Source organism: Pygoscelis adeliae, unplaced genomic scaffold (assembly GCF_000699105.1).
Source record: "Pygoscelis adeliae isolate BGI_AS28 unplaced genomic scaffold, ASM69910v1 Scaffold317, whole genome shotgun sequence".
In the NCBI taxonomy this organism is placed as follows: domain Eukaryota; kingdom Metazoa; phylum Chordata; class Aves; order Sphenisciformes; family Spheniscidae; genus Pygoscelis; species Pygoscelis adeliae.
Window position 1 is genome coordinate 958,911 of NW_008825155.1, and position 17,108 is coordinate 976,018.

General features: G+C 37.9%; 1 protein-coding gene across 1 annotated transcript in view; it reads right to left on the reverse strand.

Moving 5' to 3' along the window:
* Positions 1-2,362: 2,362 nt before the first annotated feature.
* Positions 2,363-17,108, reverse strand: part of CFAP43 (cilia and flagella associated protein 43) — a 53,408-nt gene continuing 38,662 nt past the window's right edge. Inside the window, exons 27-41 of the mRNA XM_009328453.1 lie at positions 15,402-15,608; positions 14,526-14,615; positions 13,776-13,853; positions 12,810-12,935; positions 12,165-12,284; positions 11,976-12,083; positions 10,297-10,383; positions 9,908-9,996; positions 9,301-9,499; positions 8,399-8,511; positions 7,433-7,589; positions 6,432-6,596; positions 4,373-4,453; positions 3,171-3,324; positions 2,363-2,520 (exon numbers count right to left, since the gene is read on the reverse strand). Coding sequence (XP_009326728.1) covers positions 2,363-2,520; positions 3,171-3,324; positions 4,373-4,453; positions 6,432-6,596; positions 7,433-7,589; positions 8,399-8,511; positions 9,301-9,499; positions 9,908-9,996; positions 10,297-10,383; positions 11,976-12,083; positions 12,165-12,284; positions 12,810-12,935; positions 13,776-13,853; positions 14,526-14,615; positions 15,402-15,608 — 1,932 coding nt within the window. The remainder of the gene's footprint in view (positions 2,521-3,170; positions 3,325-4,372; positions 4,454-6,431; positions 6,597-7,432; positions 7,590-8,398; positions 8,512-9,300; positions 9,500-9,907; positions 9,997-10,296; positions 10,384-11,975; positions 12,084-12,164; positions 12,285-12,809; positions 12,936-13,775; positions 13,854-14,525; positions 14,616-15,401; positions 15,609-17,108) is intronic.

Sequence of the window (17,108 nt, forward strand, 5' to 3'; positions counted from 1 at the left end):
TCTACGGGTGCAAAGCTTTCAATTACACACGGGCATAAGCAGAAAAGACTGAATGAATTCTGATCACATAAGTGTTGATCAGACAGTGGACTTCATGCTTTGAGGCTAGGAGGTTTTCTCGGGAAATACTTGTAAAGCTATGTACTTAGATACAGTAGGCACTGTAAAAGGCATTACTTCACGGAAAAGATCAAACTCATGCTGTTTTGGAAAACTTGGCTCGATAACTTGATCAGTGAATAGTTGTTTAATAAAAATAAAATTAAATCAAGTCATGCTTTAACAGGTAGAAGGCAGTCTGTTCTTTGATTAGTCTTTGCATGGTTACTTGTCTTCAAATAATGACCTCAAATTAATTGTAACTTCTGTTGATGTTCAGATGGGGAAGAGTTCAGTTCTTTGTTCATAGATACATCCCCATTTTACAGATGTCTTCCTGCTGCCAGTCAGTTAATGACAGCATTTTGTGAGTTAAGTAAAGATAACTAATTTTCACGTTGTTAATATTCTGAAGCTGCAATGAGATGTTCTCAATAGCTTTAACTATTTCTGAGGGAAATGTGCCATAATGCAATCACTTTCAGATACTGGTCCAGAAAGTTGTCTTCAGGGCAGCTGTCTCTTAAGCATTCTGTCACAGCCTGAGATAACAGAAGCGAAGGCAAGAAAATTGCAACCAACATCTGTCTATTCTACTACTTCATGTGAGAGGCAAGGTGTTTTCTCTCTTCAAATAAATAAGAAAAACAAGGCCTTGTCTAACGGGAGTGCTTCAAATTACAGCATCATAAAGCTGAATAAAACTTCAGCATTTCATTTATCCTCCAATAAATATTGTCTTTTTAAATTTTTTTTTAATCTTAACTTGAAATTGCTTCTTTTCTCATGATGGCCTATGCATGTAGCGTGGTGACTTCTGTCTGCTTGTCAAGTGTAACTACATAACTATTAACTACTCTACAGCTCTCCCTGCTATGAATATTGTTTTATATGCAATCACATTCCTTATTGGCTGTACCTTAACTGTTTTGTTTACAGGTGGCATTTCCTGTTTCCTGAATAAGGAGTAACTTCTTACATACCTCAAGGGAAAGAAAATCAAAGATCATGCAGACCCTTTTAACATTAGACTTAAATCTGTACCCACAACTTGCCCTTAAGAATACTGAATGTTGCTGTCCACAGAGAACTAAGGAAGAAAAACCTTTATTGGTAATCGCATTTTGAGTATTAAGACACTATTTCTTCTGCCTCTTTAGGTTAATAGAAAAAGGTGATGGTGCCTGGTGAAGGGGGCGGTTCTCTTCCCTGAGACCCTTGGCAAATTTGGAACTCTGTTACTTCTAGGGAAGTTTCAGCAGAAAAAAAAGTCTTGTAAAAAGAATGGAGATGTAATTAGCATCCTTACAGACCCCAGTTAGAGATGATAAAGCAAAAAAATGAGGTGGTGTACAAGATCACAGCAGAAGTAGTTTTCTTTACAAGTGTATAACTTTGTTAAACCAAGATCAAAAGCTATTAATGCTCTCGCAATGGAATGAGTTTAGATTTTATGTGAATTTATGAAAGGAGGAGAAGAATTAGGAAGAGGGAAATAAAACTCGGTGAGAATGCCAGCATCAGCCTCCAGCAGTGGTTAATTTTATCGCGGGTTCTTTATCTTTCTTAGTTGTCCTGGAGAGACCTGGCAGGAGAATAGACCACATATCAATGCAAAGGGGTGGGAGATAGCAGCAACTATTTCAGGAGGCCAGATGCTTCCAAACCTGGTTTTCCTGTGATTCTGCTAGTGGCAGGGGGCAACAGCTACTGGTGGTTGTGGGTAATTATGCTATCATAAGCAGCAGCAGCTTTCAGGACTGGGCCAAGTAGCACACATGGCATACCTTCATCTTTTCAGCCACCTGCACCTGTGCCATCACAGGTGTAAATATATTTTAAAAGGCAAAATGAAGCCAAAGCCACAGACATGAATTTTAACAGATGTAAATTCATGGATTTCTTGCAGTACTTCACCTTCAAAATGTTCTACAATTGCATATTGCAGACTGAGGATATAGAAATACACCTGTTCTTCTATCAGTCTACGCTTCCTTGTACCCTTTGTTTTCTGTAATGAGCTATATGGTTTATATAATCAAAACAGCAGAAATACATGTCATGACCTGAAATAAAATGGGGATAAGACTAGGTATAAAATGTACAAAACAAAAACATGCATCTTTCAGACTGAAGTTATTTTTTAAAGAAATTACAGAAGAAATTGTTTGTGGAAAGAAAAGTTCAGGGAGAAAAGGTAGATGCCCAAGCTCTTTTTCTTAGAAAAGACCATAGTACTATACATCTACCTGGACTCTGGTTTTTAAAGGAGAGGGAACGTTCTTGATCTCAGTCTTTCAACTTCTGCCTGAAGAATTTCAAACTGTTCTTCCTGTTCCTTTACAAGACCCTGTAGGTGTTTCTGCTTCAAAATCTCTCGGTAACGCTGCTTTGCAATCTTTTCGGAAACATGCTGTGTGTCTGCATAAAATAAGATATAAGGGTTAGCCTGTACTTGTAGGGGATGCATAGTCTATATTTATGTTGGACTTGTCCCAGGGTTATTCCAGTTCTGTATAAAATAGGCAAGCATTTTAAAAAAGGCTCACAGTTGGGCTTAAGAGTCTTTATAGTACTGAATAAAGCAAAAAATTTCAAAAAAAGCACTGGGCATGCTTCCTTTAGTTTCTAGCAAGTAACCACTGTTTTGAAGATCTCTAACTGTTTTACTAGTGGAAAGGTCTCTGCAGGTTTCCTAATAGTGAATACCCTTCATGTTACTTTCTCTGTTCCCTTGAACGGGTGGAAAGAAGTGGGTCGAACAGTTCTGAGAAAGAATGAAAGCATGTTGTCTAATGAAGGTATGAACGACTATAATATTTTGACTTAAACAGTTTCAGCAATTTAGTCAATTAACTTTGGTTGCAAGAGCAACAATCTCTAGGTATGCTCTTAAGTAAATGATGTTACATTGTTGTGGTAGAAAGGGCAATGCTAATTGTGCACATACAGTAATAAATAGGCGCTCCTTGCCCCTTAGCTGATGCTGATGGAGAACAGGACCATCTAGCCTTGGAGATACTTTCTGAATGTTTTTTGCTTGTGACTTAAAGTGCATTACTGTGACTCACCGGCTGCCTCAAAGATATGCCTCCTTTCTGAAACAGAGACAAGCATTTCTTTCAGCTCCAGGCTGAGCTCGTAGTTTGCTCGCTCTTTTAAACTGATGCACCTCTCCAACTCTTTAATTCTTTTCTGACGGTTCTTCACATTCTTCTTGTGCAGCTGTCAATTTCCAAATGAATAAAGCAAACATATGAGCTTATACAAAAGCTGTTCAGGCAAACTTTTGATGGAAACCTATAATCTTAAGCACTGCATTGTAGCTCAATAAACTTTCATGTATTTTGATTTGACCAGTAGCACATTCTAGCTTTACTTCATATAGTGTCTTTCCCACACACTGTATTCCAGTATGCTTTATGGAGTTCTAATATAAGTAGCAGACAAGGACCAAAGAGGTATGGGTCAAGGAGAGAGAGGTATTAAAGATAAAACTTGAAAGGCAAAGGGAGGAAAGGAAGTCAATGGAATCAGTGAGTTGAGAACACTCTCTTGGCTGCTCGAGCTGCTGAAGAAAGGGTTGTTGTGCTGAAGCTGTCGGATGGGCTGTAAAGGGACAAGATAAATACTAAAGCTTGAAGAGGAGTCTGATGCCAGCTAGAGGAACCTGGAGAAAATCCAGTGGAATCACTTAACAACAAGGCTAAGTATGATTTGAATGTTGAAATAGATGAAGGAGCCAGCAAATCAGATTGTTGTGTCTGTGTTATTTTGAATGAGGGGGGGGGAAATGAACAGGCTGGCACTCCTGGAGGGAAACATTAAGCAGTGAAGACTGGAAGAATGCTTCATTAGAAATGGAAGAGTGACTTTTATAGGCAATGCTGTGTAAGAAGTGATAAGCTGATCTGCATTCAGATGTTCAGGAAGGAAAGCATTTAATTCCAGTAACAGAGCAAGTAGATTTCTCTCCATAATCTATGCAGTAATCAATGTATGATGACTGCTTCCGAAGACTTTAGAGAACTGCTGCTGTAGACAGCTCAGCGCAAGTTGAAGGAAGTATTGAAAGCCAGATGAATAAATACATGGAGATATATATATTCATTCGTGTGTGCTGTGCTCCAACAGTCCTTGAGTTAGCTGAAGAGTTAGTATGCCTACATCAGTTGCAGTTATTCCTTACAAACACCTCTTGCTAATGAAGGAGAGGAGTTGCATTTAAACTAAGGATGTGTCTCTCAAACGTGGTGGTTCACTTAGGTTTTACCTTATCCATGATGCCGAGAGCCTGCTCCATCACTGAAACGCGGTGGGCGATGTGGCTGTCGTAGTTCAGCACAGTTAGGAACTGAAGAATTAAAACCAGAAAGAAACCACTTTATTAAGCCTGTTCATTCTCAACAATTCCACACTTCTGTAAAGACAATCATACTATGTGAAACTCAAAAAACTGGAATTCTGCACAGTGGAAAGGCTTACTAGTGATCATAAATGGACATGGTAAAGATATTCTTGGATGCTGTGTGAATACTAGACTGTACAGCTGTTAAAAAGTGTTATCTGTTATGAGTTAATGGAAACAAAGACCAAGCAAATTTGTTGCGAGGCTGTCAAAACACCCAAGCTATACTTCTGCTTATAAGGTAGTCTAAGCTAACACACCTGGAGGCCAAAGTGCCATACTGTCTGTCTTTAGGCCAGAGAAAAAAGTGATTATTTTCTGTCAGGTGGCTTCCTAGTAATTCTTACTTCTTTTATTGTTCTTATATCTGCATAGTAATTCAGGTTTCAGAGAATTTATTAAAGATTTTTTCTTGGGCACACTGCTAGGAAAAAATCTCTCTACCAAATGACAAATGGTAAAACAGGCTGTATGACCCATAGTGGGCAGTAGACAGGTTTCTGTAGATGTAGATTCATCCTTTCAGAGTACTGTCCCACCAAAGTGACAGGTAAAATTTTGTGGACTGCTCTAGTTAGAAGAGGAGAAACAGGAAAGAACCAGCAGGCTCCTTGCCTACAGCACCAAACCACTTTCACTCACTGCTTCACAAATAGCCCTCATTCCAGGTGTTTTCAGGTCCTTGCCAGCACGCATTTATCTAAGCCATCTTTCTGTTTCTATTGTTGCCTTGTCTTTCCTGCTAACGCCACATTTCTACTCAAAAAGTGAAGTCAAGCCCCTCAGAGCATTCAAATTCTGATTAAACTGGTATATGCCTTTGCTATGGGCAAGTCTAACTCTCTCTGAAGGGTGATAGTTCTGCTCATCGGTTTAAATGAAGTTTGAGCTAACGGCAACACTCTGCTGATAAATTTACTACAAGAACTGTTCAGTGTGTTGTCACACCACCTCTTTGGAAAGCTGTTTTTTTGGTGTTAGTTACGGAAGTCTCTTGGCTGTGATTCAGAAGTGAACAAGCAGTCTGGAGAGCAGCAAAAGAAATGAAGTCTGAGCAAAATGCGTTTTGGATTTTCTTTTAATCTTCTGATTGAATTGCACTATCCTTACCTGCTCTCCAACATTCTTCATTTTCTCTGTGCTTTACAGCTCTCCCCACTGCAATATCTCCAGCCTACCCATCATCCTCCAACATCCCTTACTCCAAACCTTGATGCGCCCTACCTCATCACAAAACCTTCAGCTTTCCCTGCAGTCCTCTACATCCCATACTGCAATACCCTCAGATTTCCCCTATAACCTCTCTCTTTCCTCCTCTCTTCTCCCACTGGTATCCTTGGCTCTCTCCCACAGCCTTTACCTATGTTTTCTGGCCTGCCAGCTGGGCTTGTTCAAAGCTATGTCAGTGCTGACTTGCTGGCCAGCTGCTGCCTCATGCCTGCCGGGCATGGCAAACAATTCCTGGTCGTTCTGCTGCTGGGCCAACAAATGGCAGTGAGTGGGGCTCAGTGAGGCTCCTGTAGGAACGCTCAACCTTTGTATACTGAGCAAAAGTAACAGTATTTCTGTGAGATACTAGATGGGGGCACCTCAGACCTTTCACTTAAAAGGAAGTTATGGTGCTTGATTTAAAAGATCTTTTCCTTGTGGCTGCAAAATCCTGATTCCTTACTCTCAATGCCAATTTTGAAACACTAAGAGTTAGGGCTAATTTTGCCTTTGTTTACACCTGAACATCCCAAAGAACTTCATCACTGATCAATCTCAAGAGTAAAACTTCCCTTTGAAAGCTGAATTGTTGACCTACGAGGCATCAGGTTTCTCCATAGTAGTAAGAGACTTAAGAGGTATATATATATGACCTTACAGGTATAGGCAGCAAAATTTTCTGCAGCCAAAATATCTATTCGAGAAAGTAACTCACTAGCTGGCGATCTTTTGAAATGGGTAGTGTTACAATATCCCGAGCCTTCTGTTTCAGATCTTCTATCTGCATTCTCATTTTCTTGTGTTCCCATTCCAGCTGAAATATCCCTTTAGAGAAGTCTTTACATTCCACCATGCTAGCAATTTTTTTTTCTCCTTGAGCCTGAAAAAATAGATTAATCTTAATTAACACACTTTACAGATTATGGAATAATTATTTGCAACAAGATGGGCAAGCTTCCAAAGCTGTAATTTTAGTAAGAGACTGCAGTCTCTTTCCAGACTTTGCTCCAGATGGTTATCTTTTGTGGAATTTTGTTCCCTTTTATCCTCTGTGCCACAGCCTTGGATTGTAGAAGGAGATGAAGAAAATTACAACTAACCTCTCTCTCCATCTTTCTATCTTTTATAAGAATGTGAATGCATTTTAACTCTACAAAATACGAACTTGCTCTGTATAAGGTATTCTGCAGTTGTTACTGAAGGCTTTGTGCAGTAGCAGTAACAAACAATTTTTGTACAGATAGAATGCCTAAAAAAAGAACATTTAATGAGAGTATGAAAAACTGTTTTAAGTATGACCACCAAATTCACCTTACATAAAAAAGTGTATTAATTTTTTAAATCTTAATGTAAGCTACTATTTAAATGCTTCTTAACATGACTAAGTTTGCCTTGAGGGAATTTTCGGACTGGTGCCCAGGATATTAGCATTTTCTATTTACAGAGTGTGTGTAAGTAATGGCGTGTCTAAAAACTGTTGCCATTTCATTGATCTGAATTGTATTGATCAAACATCAAGAAAGCAGTCTGTATTGCAATCTTTACATCATGATAAGAGACATTACAGAATTCTTAATAGCCTCTAGATTACAGTGGAGCCTACTGGTGTGTAGCAATGAATTGAAACTAGATGTCAAACTGGAGAAAAAGCAGAGCCCCTGAAGGACAATACATTTGTTTAAAAAGCTTAGATTTCCTTCAGATAATGTAAATTACCATGATAGAGCAATTCAGTTCTTCAACAACACTCTTATTAATGAGAATGGCATCAGTGTAGTCTGGGATCTCAGTACTTTCCAATTCCACCTGTCCTTGTCTGAGCAAAAACTGGACAGTCAAATTCAACTGAAGTTTCATCTTCTCCTCCTGCAGCCTAAAATGGCAGAAAACAAAAACAATGTTTAGTGATTTCAACAGGATTATATAAATCTTCTCATGATTCTCAAAATGTTTATATTTATTACTGGTAAGTGGTATGTTCACATAGGGGTTACTCTTTGACAGCCTGTCTTCTATTTGCTCCCAAAGTGACAACGGAATTTGCAACTTATTACCATACATGAAGTTTTCAACCACTGGATTCAGTTTAACATGCTCTAGCAGATGTTCTGAGAGAAAGTGTTCTTACTGAACAGAAATCTTAACAATCATTGAAAAGGAAATGGAGGAGACTCCCAGCCAGCACCCGTTTTCTTGTATAATTTATCCTGGGGTTTGTTCCTGAATGACAATGAATGTGAAAATTACGTCATGTATGTGAAAAAATGAAATACTGCAGGTCCAAGCAGCTCAGTGAAATCAAGTGTCACGTGACTGAGCAGCATATTGCAATTAGGAGTGATCACTGTATCTTAGGCCTACATGAGCAAAATTTAACTGAGCTAGCTAGCACAAATATGGCCTTGAAGGCTTTGGGGGATTCATTGTATGATGTAGCTTTTGGGGCAGTCAGTTTCCATTGAAGACCATGCTGCCATCCTTACTGATGTTGTTACTTAAGATGGTAGATTAAGACTGGTTTGGCCTGCTCATATGTGCTGCAATAACACCTCATTTCTCTTAGATGAATCCTAGATAAAAGAGTGTTGGAGAACAGAGCTGTGTAATTCTGTCTGTAACTTTTGGTTCTGTGTTGGTGGAGTATTAAAATGTAGCTGAACATAGGAAAAGAAACAAAATTACCAAGTGAGTTCTTGGAAAATGTCTTCTATTTCTGACTTAATCTTCTCATTGTCATCCATTCGTCTCTGGAGAAAGGCCTGCATCTCTGCCAGTGTTAGGGCTTTCCATTTCACCTAAGCAAGCAATATTGTGACATTCTGAACTTTTTCAACTTTGTCAGCATGTCAGGGCAAGCCTTTTCAAGAACGGAGACGACAAGTTCTTAAGAAGACATATGTATGTATAAATATGCAGCCTGGTATTTTGAGAATCCCAGCAGAGCACATGAGACATAGAGGTTACAATCCTTACACTCTGCTCAGAAAATAATTTATTCATTTATGCATAGTTTATTCACATGAAAGGAAATCACATTTCCTTCTCTCTTGGTCAAAGGTCATTTATCTCTGTCTCTGGATAATTGAGATTTACACCTTCATGCTTTTAAACTGAACAAATAGCTTGCTACAACTTCCCAGCAACACTCTTTGTTAAGAATTGCTCTTGGTGTTCTAGAAAAATACGGGAATGCATTGGTGCAAATGTAGAATGCTAATGGGAGGGAATGACTCCAACAGATGATGGAAATCAAATACCTTAATAGTTTTTTGGTATGGATAGAAAAAAGGAAAATTATCTTTTTTTTTAATGAAACCAGATCAAGGTCACAATCATTCTGATCAAATCCATCCACATTAATATGCTAATTTTTCCTCTGAAGGAGAACTAGAGCTGGTTTCCCTTGATGACATTTCTATTATTCTGAATTTAATGTGGCCAGAAGCAACCTTCAAACTCAAATGCAGCTTATGTATGCTGCCTTGTCATTTCACCACTAGCTTGACCCTACACTTGAACTCCGCAGAAGTTTAAGACCTGAAAATATCAAGAAGTATATTGGCAAAATAAAGAATTTTACATACCAGCTCCTCACTCTCCATTTTATTTCGTCTAGCTAGACAAAAATGTTCCCATATAGATGCGTCTAAGCCATTAGGCATGTGCTCAGGACTATCCAGTTCATCCATGGCTTTCATTAAAAGGGTAAGTGCACCTTTGTAATCTTCAGCTGAGCCTGAACTGTCCCCATACGGGTTAGCGGTGTCAAGGAGTTGGTTGTCTCTCGTTGGGGTCCTAGTGCACATACACAGTACATACAGTATTTACTTTTTATTTTCTCTTGCATAAAAGAAGCTCACAAACAACTAAGAATATTTCATACTCTCAATCTCTTGCAAACAGCAAATAGGTAAGACTTCATCTTACACAAAATAAGAATATATGTTTTTGAGAACTGATGATTATTTAGATTGCATTTAAAATAGATTGTGTGGGGTGAATAAGGAAATGTAAGTACTCAAAATAGCAATCCTTAGTATGACAGGAAATCAACCGTTGTTAACTATCCAATAAAAAGCAGGCAGTGTACTGAGTATCAAAATAATTTAGACTATTGAAATAAACAGCATTCTCATTCTTGACACACAAGAAATATTAGTATTTAAACAGATGGAATTGGGGGGATGTTACTTTGGTCGATGTTTGTAAAGTTGGAAAAGTTCATCAAGGAGATTGGCAGGTACGTCAGCAAACTCCTTTGTAAAACCACATTCCAGATTCTAGGAGGAAAACAGAAAGCTTCCTTGTTACCACAATGTTATTTTTAAAAAAGCATCAACCTGCCCATATCTTAGAAATACAGAATATGGTGCTCTTCTAAGCGCTCCCAAGCATCACAGGAATCTGGACTATTTAATAAATTTTTCTATGCACATAGTCTCCTTTACTGCTTAATTTCAGTGATCAAAAAGTTGACCAGAACTCATCCCATGCTTACAGTGAAGTATGTTCTTCTCATTATCAAGACACAGCATTCACTTTTTAATTTCTGAATCTCCTTGTGTTTGTGAGAGTCTCACCTTCTCTTCAGCTTTTGCATTTTCATAGGTGTCTATGTAAGCTTCAATTTTATTTTTAGTAGTCTGGATTGTTCTTGCAGTCTTGACCTATAGCAAAACCAAAAGATTTCAGGAATGAAACTCAGCCAGCAGAAGCACTGAATGCCCATTCATATACACTGATGAAGCTGAAACTTTCTTATTTCTAGAGAAAACCTTGTGAGCTATTTTTACTAACAATATAATGCTTTCTTCAGGGGGTTACTTGTAGATACTGCTAAAAGGTGAGAAGGTGTGAAATTAAACTAGTCCACTGCTTAAGAAAGTAAGAAATATCTTATACAAATGCTTACAAGTCTTCTGTTTAAACTTTGAATGTAAGGACCTGTGTTGATACTTGTTTTCACTTGCATAGAGATTTCCTTTTCCTTTCATGTCATCACAGGTAACACCAGTCGAAAACTCTCAAATGCTGTTCAAGACCAGTCAAAAATTCTTAAATGCTGTTCAGTGGAGGGTTCTTCATTTTAGAATGCGGTTTCCCTGTGTCATGACACAGTTCTGCTACGTGTGAGGATACTAAGCTCATCATCTGTTTTATCAAGACTATTAAATGCTTACACTCTGCTGGGGAGACTGTTTTGTTGTATTTGGCAGTTTGCATGGACAAAAAGATATATCAACGGAAACATTTGGAAAATTAAAAAAAAAAAAAAGATGTATTTTGAAAATGTAAGCTGATATACACTTGGCCTCAGATAATTTTAAAACTAGTTCAGCCTATCCAGTGGTAGGAGCTAGATGCCTACTTTGGAACCTCTCCCTGTAGCTCCCATACAAATGGCTGTTTGCAGCTCCAAACACAGAGGTCTGTACAGGTTGAGTAGGAGATCTGACATGGGGAGGCATTAATATATTCTCTGTGGACTCAGGAACAGCTCCACGAAGACAAAGTGGGCAAATGGGATAATATTGTCCCAAGAGCCAGAACCAACCTGCAGACTACCACCACTTAGACCACCTGAGTCACACAGGTATTGACAGGACACAGGAATCAGAACTGTCACTCAGAATTATTACTGTGGGCAGCAAGCACTTGCATTGAAATCCAGATCTACTACTTGTGCTCTCCAGTCTTTTGTTGACTTGTATATGGTTTGACAGGGATGGGTAAACTCTTCAGGAGATTCAATTGGTCGATAAGACTATAAACACTTTGTATTCCATGGTATGTTCTGCTTCCATGGTCAGATACTCACATGCCACCTCTGTCTATGCTTTGAACCAGCAAACACAAGTCAGCGTGGCCCTGGCCTACATTAGACACCTCAGTGAAAAATGTGATAGCATTACACATTCTTTTGTGCATCTTTCTGTCATAAAAGCATCATAATTGCTGCTTCCAGCTTGATATTGGATACTAAAAAATATTATATATAGCAAACAAATAGCAGCATGCCCTTCTGAATGTATGGAATTTTACCAAAGAACTCCAGATGAACCAAGATGAGTATCTATTAAAAAATATATGTATTTATAATGTATGTAACCTGTACAAGTTGAAAAAAAATCAGTGACCCTGTAAATTGTCAGAAAATCATTTATGGCAAAATTTTGATTTGGAAGGAGCAGTCTTCACAAGAAATTGTATTGTAAATATTACACTTTTCCTAAGAATAGCATTCCAAATGATAACTTACTTTTTCTTTCTCCTTTTTCATAAGGAAATTATGAAGTCCAGCTTCTCTAGTGTCCAACTCTTCATTCAACATTAAAGCATAAACAAGATTGACTATTTTGAGTTCTTCCTGTGAAAACATTGTAATAAAAAATTAACAAAAAAATGCACAGAGGCAGAGATGAAAAATTAATGATGTTCTCTGCGATACCTGATAGATGACCATCTCTAATTTCACTTTCCTTTCAGAGAGTTTGCACACAATCTGATCAAAATTTTGTGTTGTTTCCTGGATGGAAGCTTCAAGTTTCTTCAATTCATTTTCCAGTGCCTGGGGAAGAGAAGGACAAGAGCAACAATATTACATCTGGAAGAATAAAGAAGCTCTAATATAGTATATCAGATGCTGGAGAATGCACAATATGGAACTGTATACTTCAGCCAAAAGGTCCCAGAAATTATTTGGAAGGAGAGTGCTGCCAGCCTACCAAGTTATGTTGTCCAAATACCACTTTGAAGGGTAAATATAATTGTATTATTTGTGTATGGCATCAGCAACCTTGGTAATGGAAGCTGAAAAAAAAAATTTAGGAATACTGGTACAATTGTGAAGGAAAGTTACCTTTTGTCAGATATCACAAGTTTTGGCACATAGTTATTGGTATAAATAGAGATTGCCTTATTTTACTGTCTAATCTAGGACTTAATTACTATGCCACATGATCTTTGTTCTTCGTTTGTTCTTCGTTTATTCTATTTATTAGTATCCAGTTTTAGAAGTAGCTTCTGAGAAAGATCAGAAGCTTTGGTCATGAGCACTGTGAACAAAACCACTCCTTTTCTTATTTTAATTTACCCTTCTATACTTTTCTTTTTCTTCACTCAGCTTCTTGACTTTTTTCTCATGTTCTCTAAATATTTTCTTTTCTTCATCATTCCAAACATGCTCAGGCTTGGATATAAAAGGAGGTGGAGGAATATCCTGGAAGCATTAAAGACAAATATGCTTCAAAAGCAATATTAAGTCTCCATCAGCACACTAACAAACTATAGCATGCATCAAACATAATGAAAGGTATTTCCTCATAAGTAAGGTACAAGCCTTAAGTCTAAGTAACATATATATTCTGTTTCTCTGGTCTACTGCTGCTACTGGTCTACTGCTGCTACTTACACCAGTAGCTTTGGTGTATACATATTGTGCTATTCTCTCTCACTTGCTTACAGGAATTCACTACTGGATCTTGTAAAATACAAGTATTTTGTACTCTAACATACTACTGTCGGTACAAGATATACCACATTTTCTGTTTCAGAACCCCAAATCTAACTCCATGCTAATGTATACTTCTAAGAAGGGTCCTGATTTTCCAAAACACATCAATTCCAGGGAGAGCACTTGGGTCTGCCCCATCCTTTTTCTGTGACACTCCTTCACATTCTTTCCTTCCTCTACTACTGTACTATCTATATTTGCTGAGTTAAATGGAACACAGTATTTTTCTGTAAGATCACAGCCACGGATAATAGACCCTTCCCCCAGCAATACAGTTGTTGTAATGGTATACTAGATTATGTTCCTATAGTATTCCACTGTGATAGGGACAGGTGTTGATGGGCAAATTATATGCAGGCACTAGAATCTTGTGGTTTCTTTTGAGTCCAGTGTATGATCTCTTATGTACTCTATCTAGGCATGATGCAATTCTACAATTTTCCAACTTTCTTCTATCACTTAGGTTGGAAACATTTGCTAGTTGAATTTCACATTTCCTTAAAAGCCCACAAGCTACCTAAATGATAGGGCAGAAACATATCTCACCATTTTCAAGATGTCTTCCTTTTTGACTTCTAGCACTCCACCCATCATGTCATTAAGAGCACGCAGTCTTTCATTGTCCTAGGAATGACCACAAAAAATATTTTAGGGTAGAAAAGGAAGTGTAATAATTGGAAGTTTTGGAAACGATAATAGGGTAGTTCACCTCTAGATCACCCATATGATTATACTGTGTGTCAGTACTGCCATTCTGGCAGTTTTGGAAGGAATACATAGGCATAGACTACTCCTGGCCAGTTGGCAGGCTAGGATGAAGGAAGTTGTAGTGTCACTGTCTTATTGTGCATCTCTTTTGGGGCCAGAACCATCTTAGGCTTTTCACAGATGCATTTTAAAGCCAGAGGAAAGCATTAGAATCTTCTAGTTTGATCCCTGAAGAACAGAGGTCGCTCAGTCAACAAACACGTATCAAGCACAAAGCTCCTGATTGAGCAGTAGCATGCATTTAGAAATGTATCTAATCCCCAGTCACCTGATATGGTATTTTTAATTGCCACTAAGCACATTTTTAAAAATCGTGAGCGTAACACTAAATCTTTTCTTCCCCCAGCTGGTCTATGTAGTTCTGATTGTAAATGATAAGAAGAGGGAAAAGGCACACATCATCATTACCCACCATTTTAAATTTATTCTGCTATACTACATTACTGGAATATTCCGGTGCAGCATTAACTAAATAAGCCTAACCAGAGACAAAGGCCTATTCAGTAAAAAGGATACTACTTTAAGTACCATAGCAGCAAGACATCTTTCTATTTCAAGCTCAGCCAGCATTTCTGCTTTCTCTCTCTCTTCTTGAGTCAAGTATTTTTCAACTTTAATCTGAAGGAAGAAAATGAGGTTCATATCAGGGTTCTTTTCTCCAAACGTGATCACATGTGGACTAAGAACATTTGGAAAGATGGTGTAATACTAATTCTTAATGCTTTTTATATCTCTGCTCTATGATAATATTCCTCAAGAAGAAAATTGTTCTTTTGAACAGCTCCAAAAGCTATATTTAAAAATGCTAAAATACAAACTACCATCATTTTTGTTGATAGTAGTTGTGTTTTGTGCATACCTTTTCTGACAGTGGAATAACACGGACTGGTGGGAGAGCAGAGAGAAGTGGGGAAAAACTGACCAAAAGAGCAGATGAGATGAGTGGAATATATTGTATAAGAAATATGGCGTTTCTTTATAAATTATGAATTGAATTTATAAGTACAGTACTAAGTATGCTTTAGTACCTAGATAGTTTGAAACTACTTAGTTTCAAAATGATGCTCAGAGAAAACAGAGAAACCCTTATCTATGGAAGTAATCCCTGTAAGCCTGGTTTGAATCTTATAGTCAGGAACAGGGGGAATTTCTACCTAATTTGTGGGCAATTAAAAACTTTTAACAGCAATAAATTAAGATTGTACACATTTTATTAATTTCAGATTGACTTATGAAGAGCTTTCTCCCTAAAAAGGGAAGGGAAGCAAAAGAGTCAAAAAGATGATTTTAAGTACAGACACATCTGTTTTAAGGCTTTTCAATACTGATACAATGTCTGGAAATGAGAAGAATTACAGAACTGTATTTGAGTGGGTGAAAGAGAAGGATTTATTTTTCAGACACCTCTGAATCCTGAACAGTGAGCGCTCGCTCTGGTATCTCATCATCTGTAAGAGCTGGCTCCCACACTTTCACTTGGAGGTCAAGTTGTGCCAAGATTTCTCGGATCCTCAGGTTTCTTTCTTTCACTCGTGCTATCTCCTGCTCCTTTTGTCGCGCAACTATGTCAAATTCCTTATTAAAAGCAGTTTTCACTTTGTAAATGATGTCCTGAAATACCAAAAAAGGAAACAGCGATACTGCACAGGTCACATCCATCCATGATTATATGTCACTCCTCAAGCCATCAGAATAATAAATGTGTGTATTTGTGTGTGACAGGGAGATAAACTGATAAAGCCCTTTTATGAAAATCATGAGGGCAGAGTTCAAGCTTTGTTAAATGGAGGTTAGCAAATTATCGTTTTTTTCTTTTTTTTTCCTAGAAGTTTTTATTCCTTTTCTTCTATATATTTGCCATTTGACAAAGATTCTGAAAGAAGCATACTGCTGCCAAGCTAGATAAAAAATTAGGCTGCCTTCTATTTGCTGTTTTTTGCACTCTTCGGCTGAAAGAAGGCGCTTCAAAGAAAAAAACACATGACCTGTAAATCTAGAGATTGTAAATCACAGGTGCAGGGAGGCAGAGTTAAGGACATACTTTCCTGATTTTTAAGTGGTGCAACCTGCAGTTTCAATATGCTTTTCTGTGATTTTCTGTCTGACATATGTAAGTAAAATGTGCCCATTAAATAAACAAACATTGGAAACTATTTTTTTAAACACCTGAGACCTTATAATGATTTTAAAAAGCAAATATTCTTAGTAGATGAATTCTTCCTTTAGCCTAAATAATTGATCTCAACATAGAAAAGTAGAATATTAAGAGAGAAAACCATGTGTCTCTCCTTCTGCGTCAATTTACTAAAATGAAACACGAAAAGAATTTCAGTTCTATCATTAACCTTCACATTTTGAGATGCTTAGCTGTTTGCAATTTGTATGACAATAAATATTTGTGCCCATGATTATTTCATTGATTTCTAACATAGTAATAAGTTAGGATGTAATAAGGCAGGATGGCAGATAAGGTACAATGCTGCTGGGAGAAAAAAGGCTGTGCTCAATGTCTAGTCAGCCACCTAGCTCTCAGCAAGCTCTCTGTGTTGGCCAAGAACACTGAAGGTATATCCACACTTAGATATATAATACGCATCTTTAAAGCCAGACAGTAGAAAGATCTTGTTACATCCAAGCTTACATCTAGAAGTGCTTCTTGTGTTTCTTCCTGTCCTGGTTTTGGCTGGGATAGAGTTAATTTTCTTCCTAGTAGCTGGTACAGTGCTGTGTTTCAGATTTAGTACGAGAATAATGTTGATAACATACTGATGTTTTAGCTATTGCTAAGTAGTGCTTATACTAGTTAAGGACTTTTCAGCTTCCCATGCTCTACCGACTGAGAAGGCTGGAGGTGCACAAGAAGCTGGGAGGGGGCACAGCCAGGACAGCTGACCCAAACTGGCCAAAGGGACATTCCATACCACGTGACGTCATGCTCAGTACATAAACTGGGGAAAGCTGGCTGGGGCGGGCTGCTTCTCGGGGACTGGCTGGGCATCGGTTGGCGGGTGGTGAGCAATTGCATTGTGCATCACTTGCTTTGTATATTCTTTTATTATTATTATTACTATTTTATTTTATTTCAATTATTAAACTGTTCTTATCTCAGCC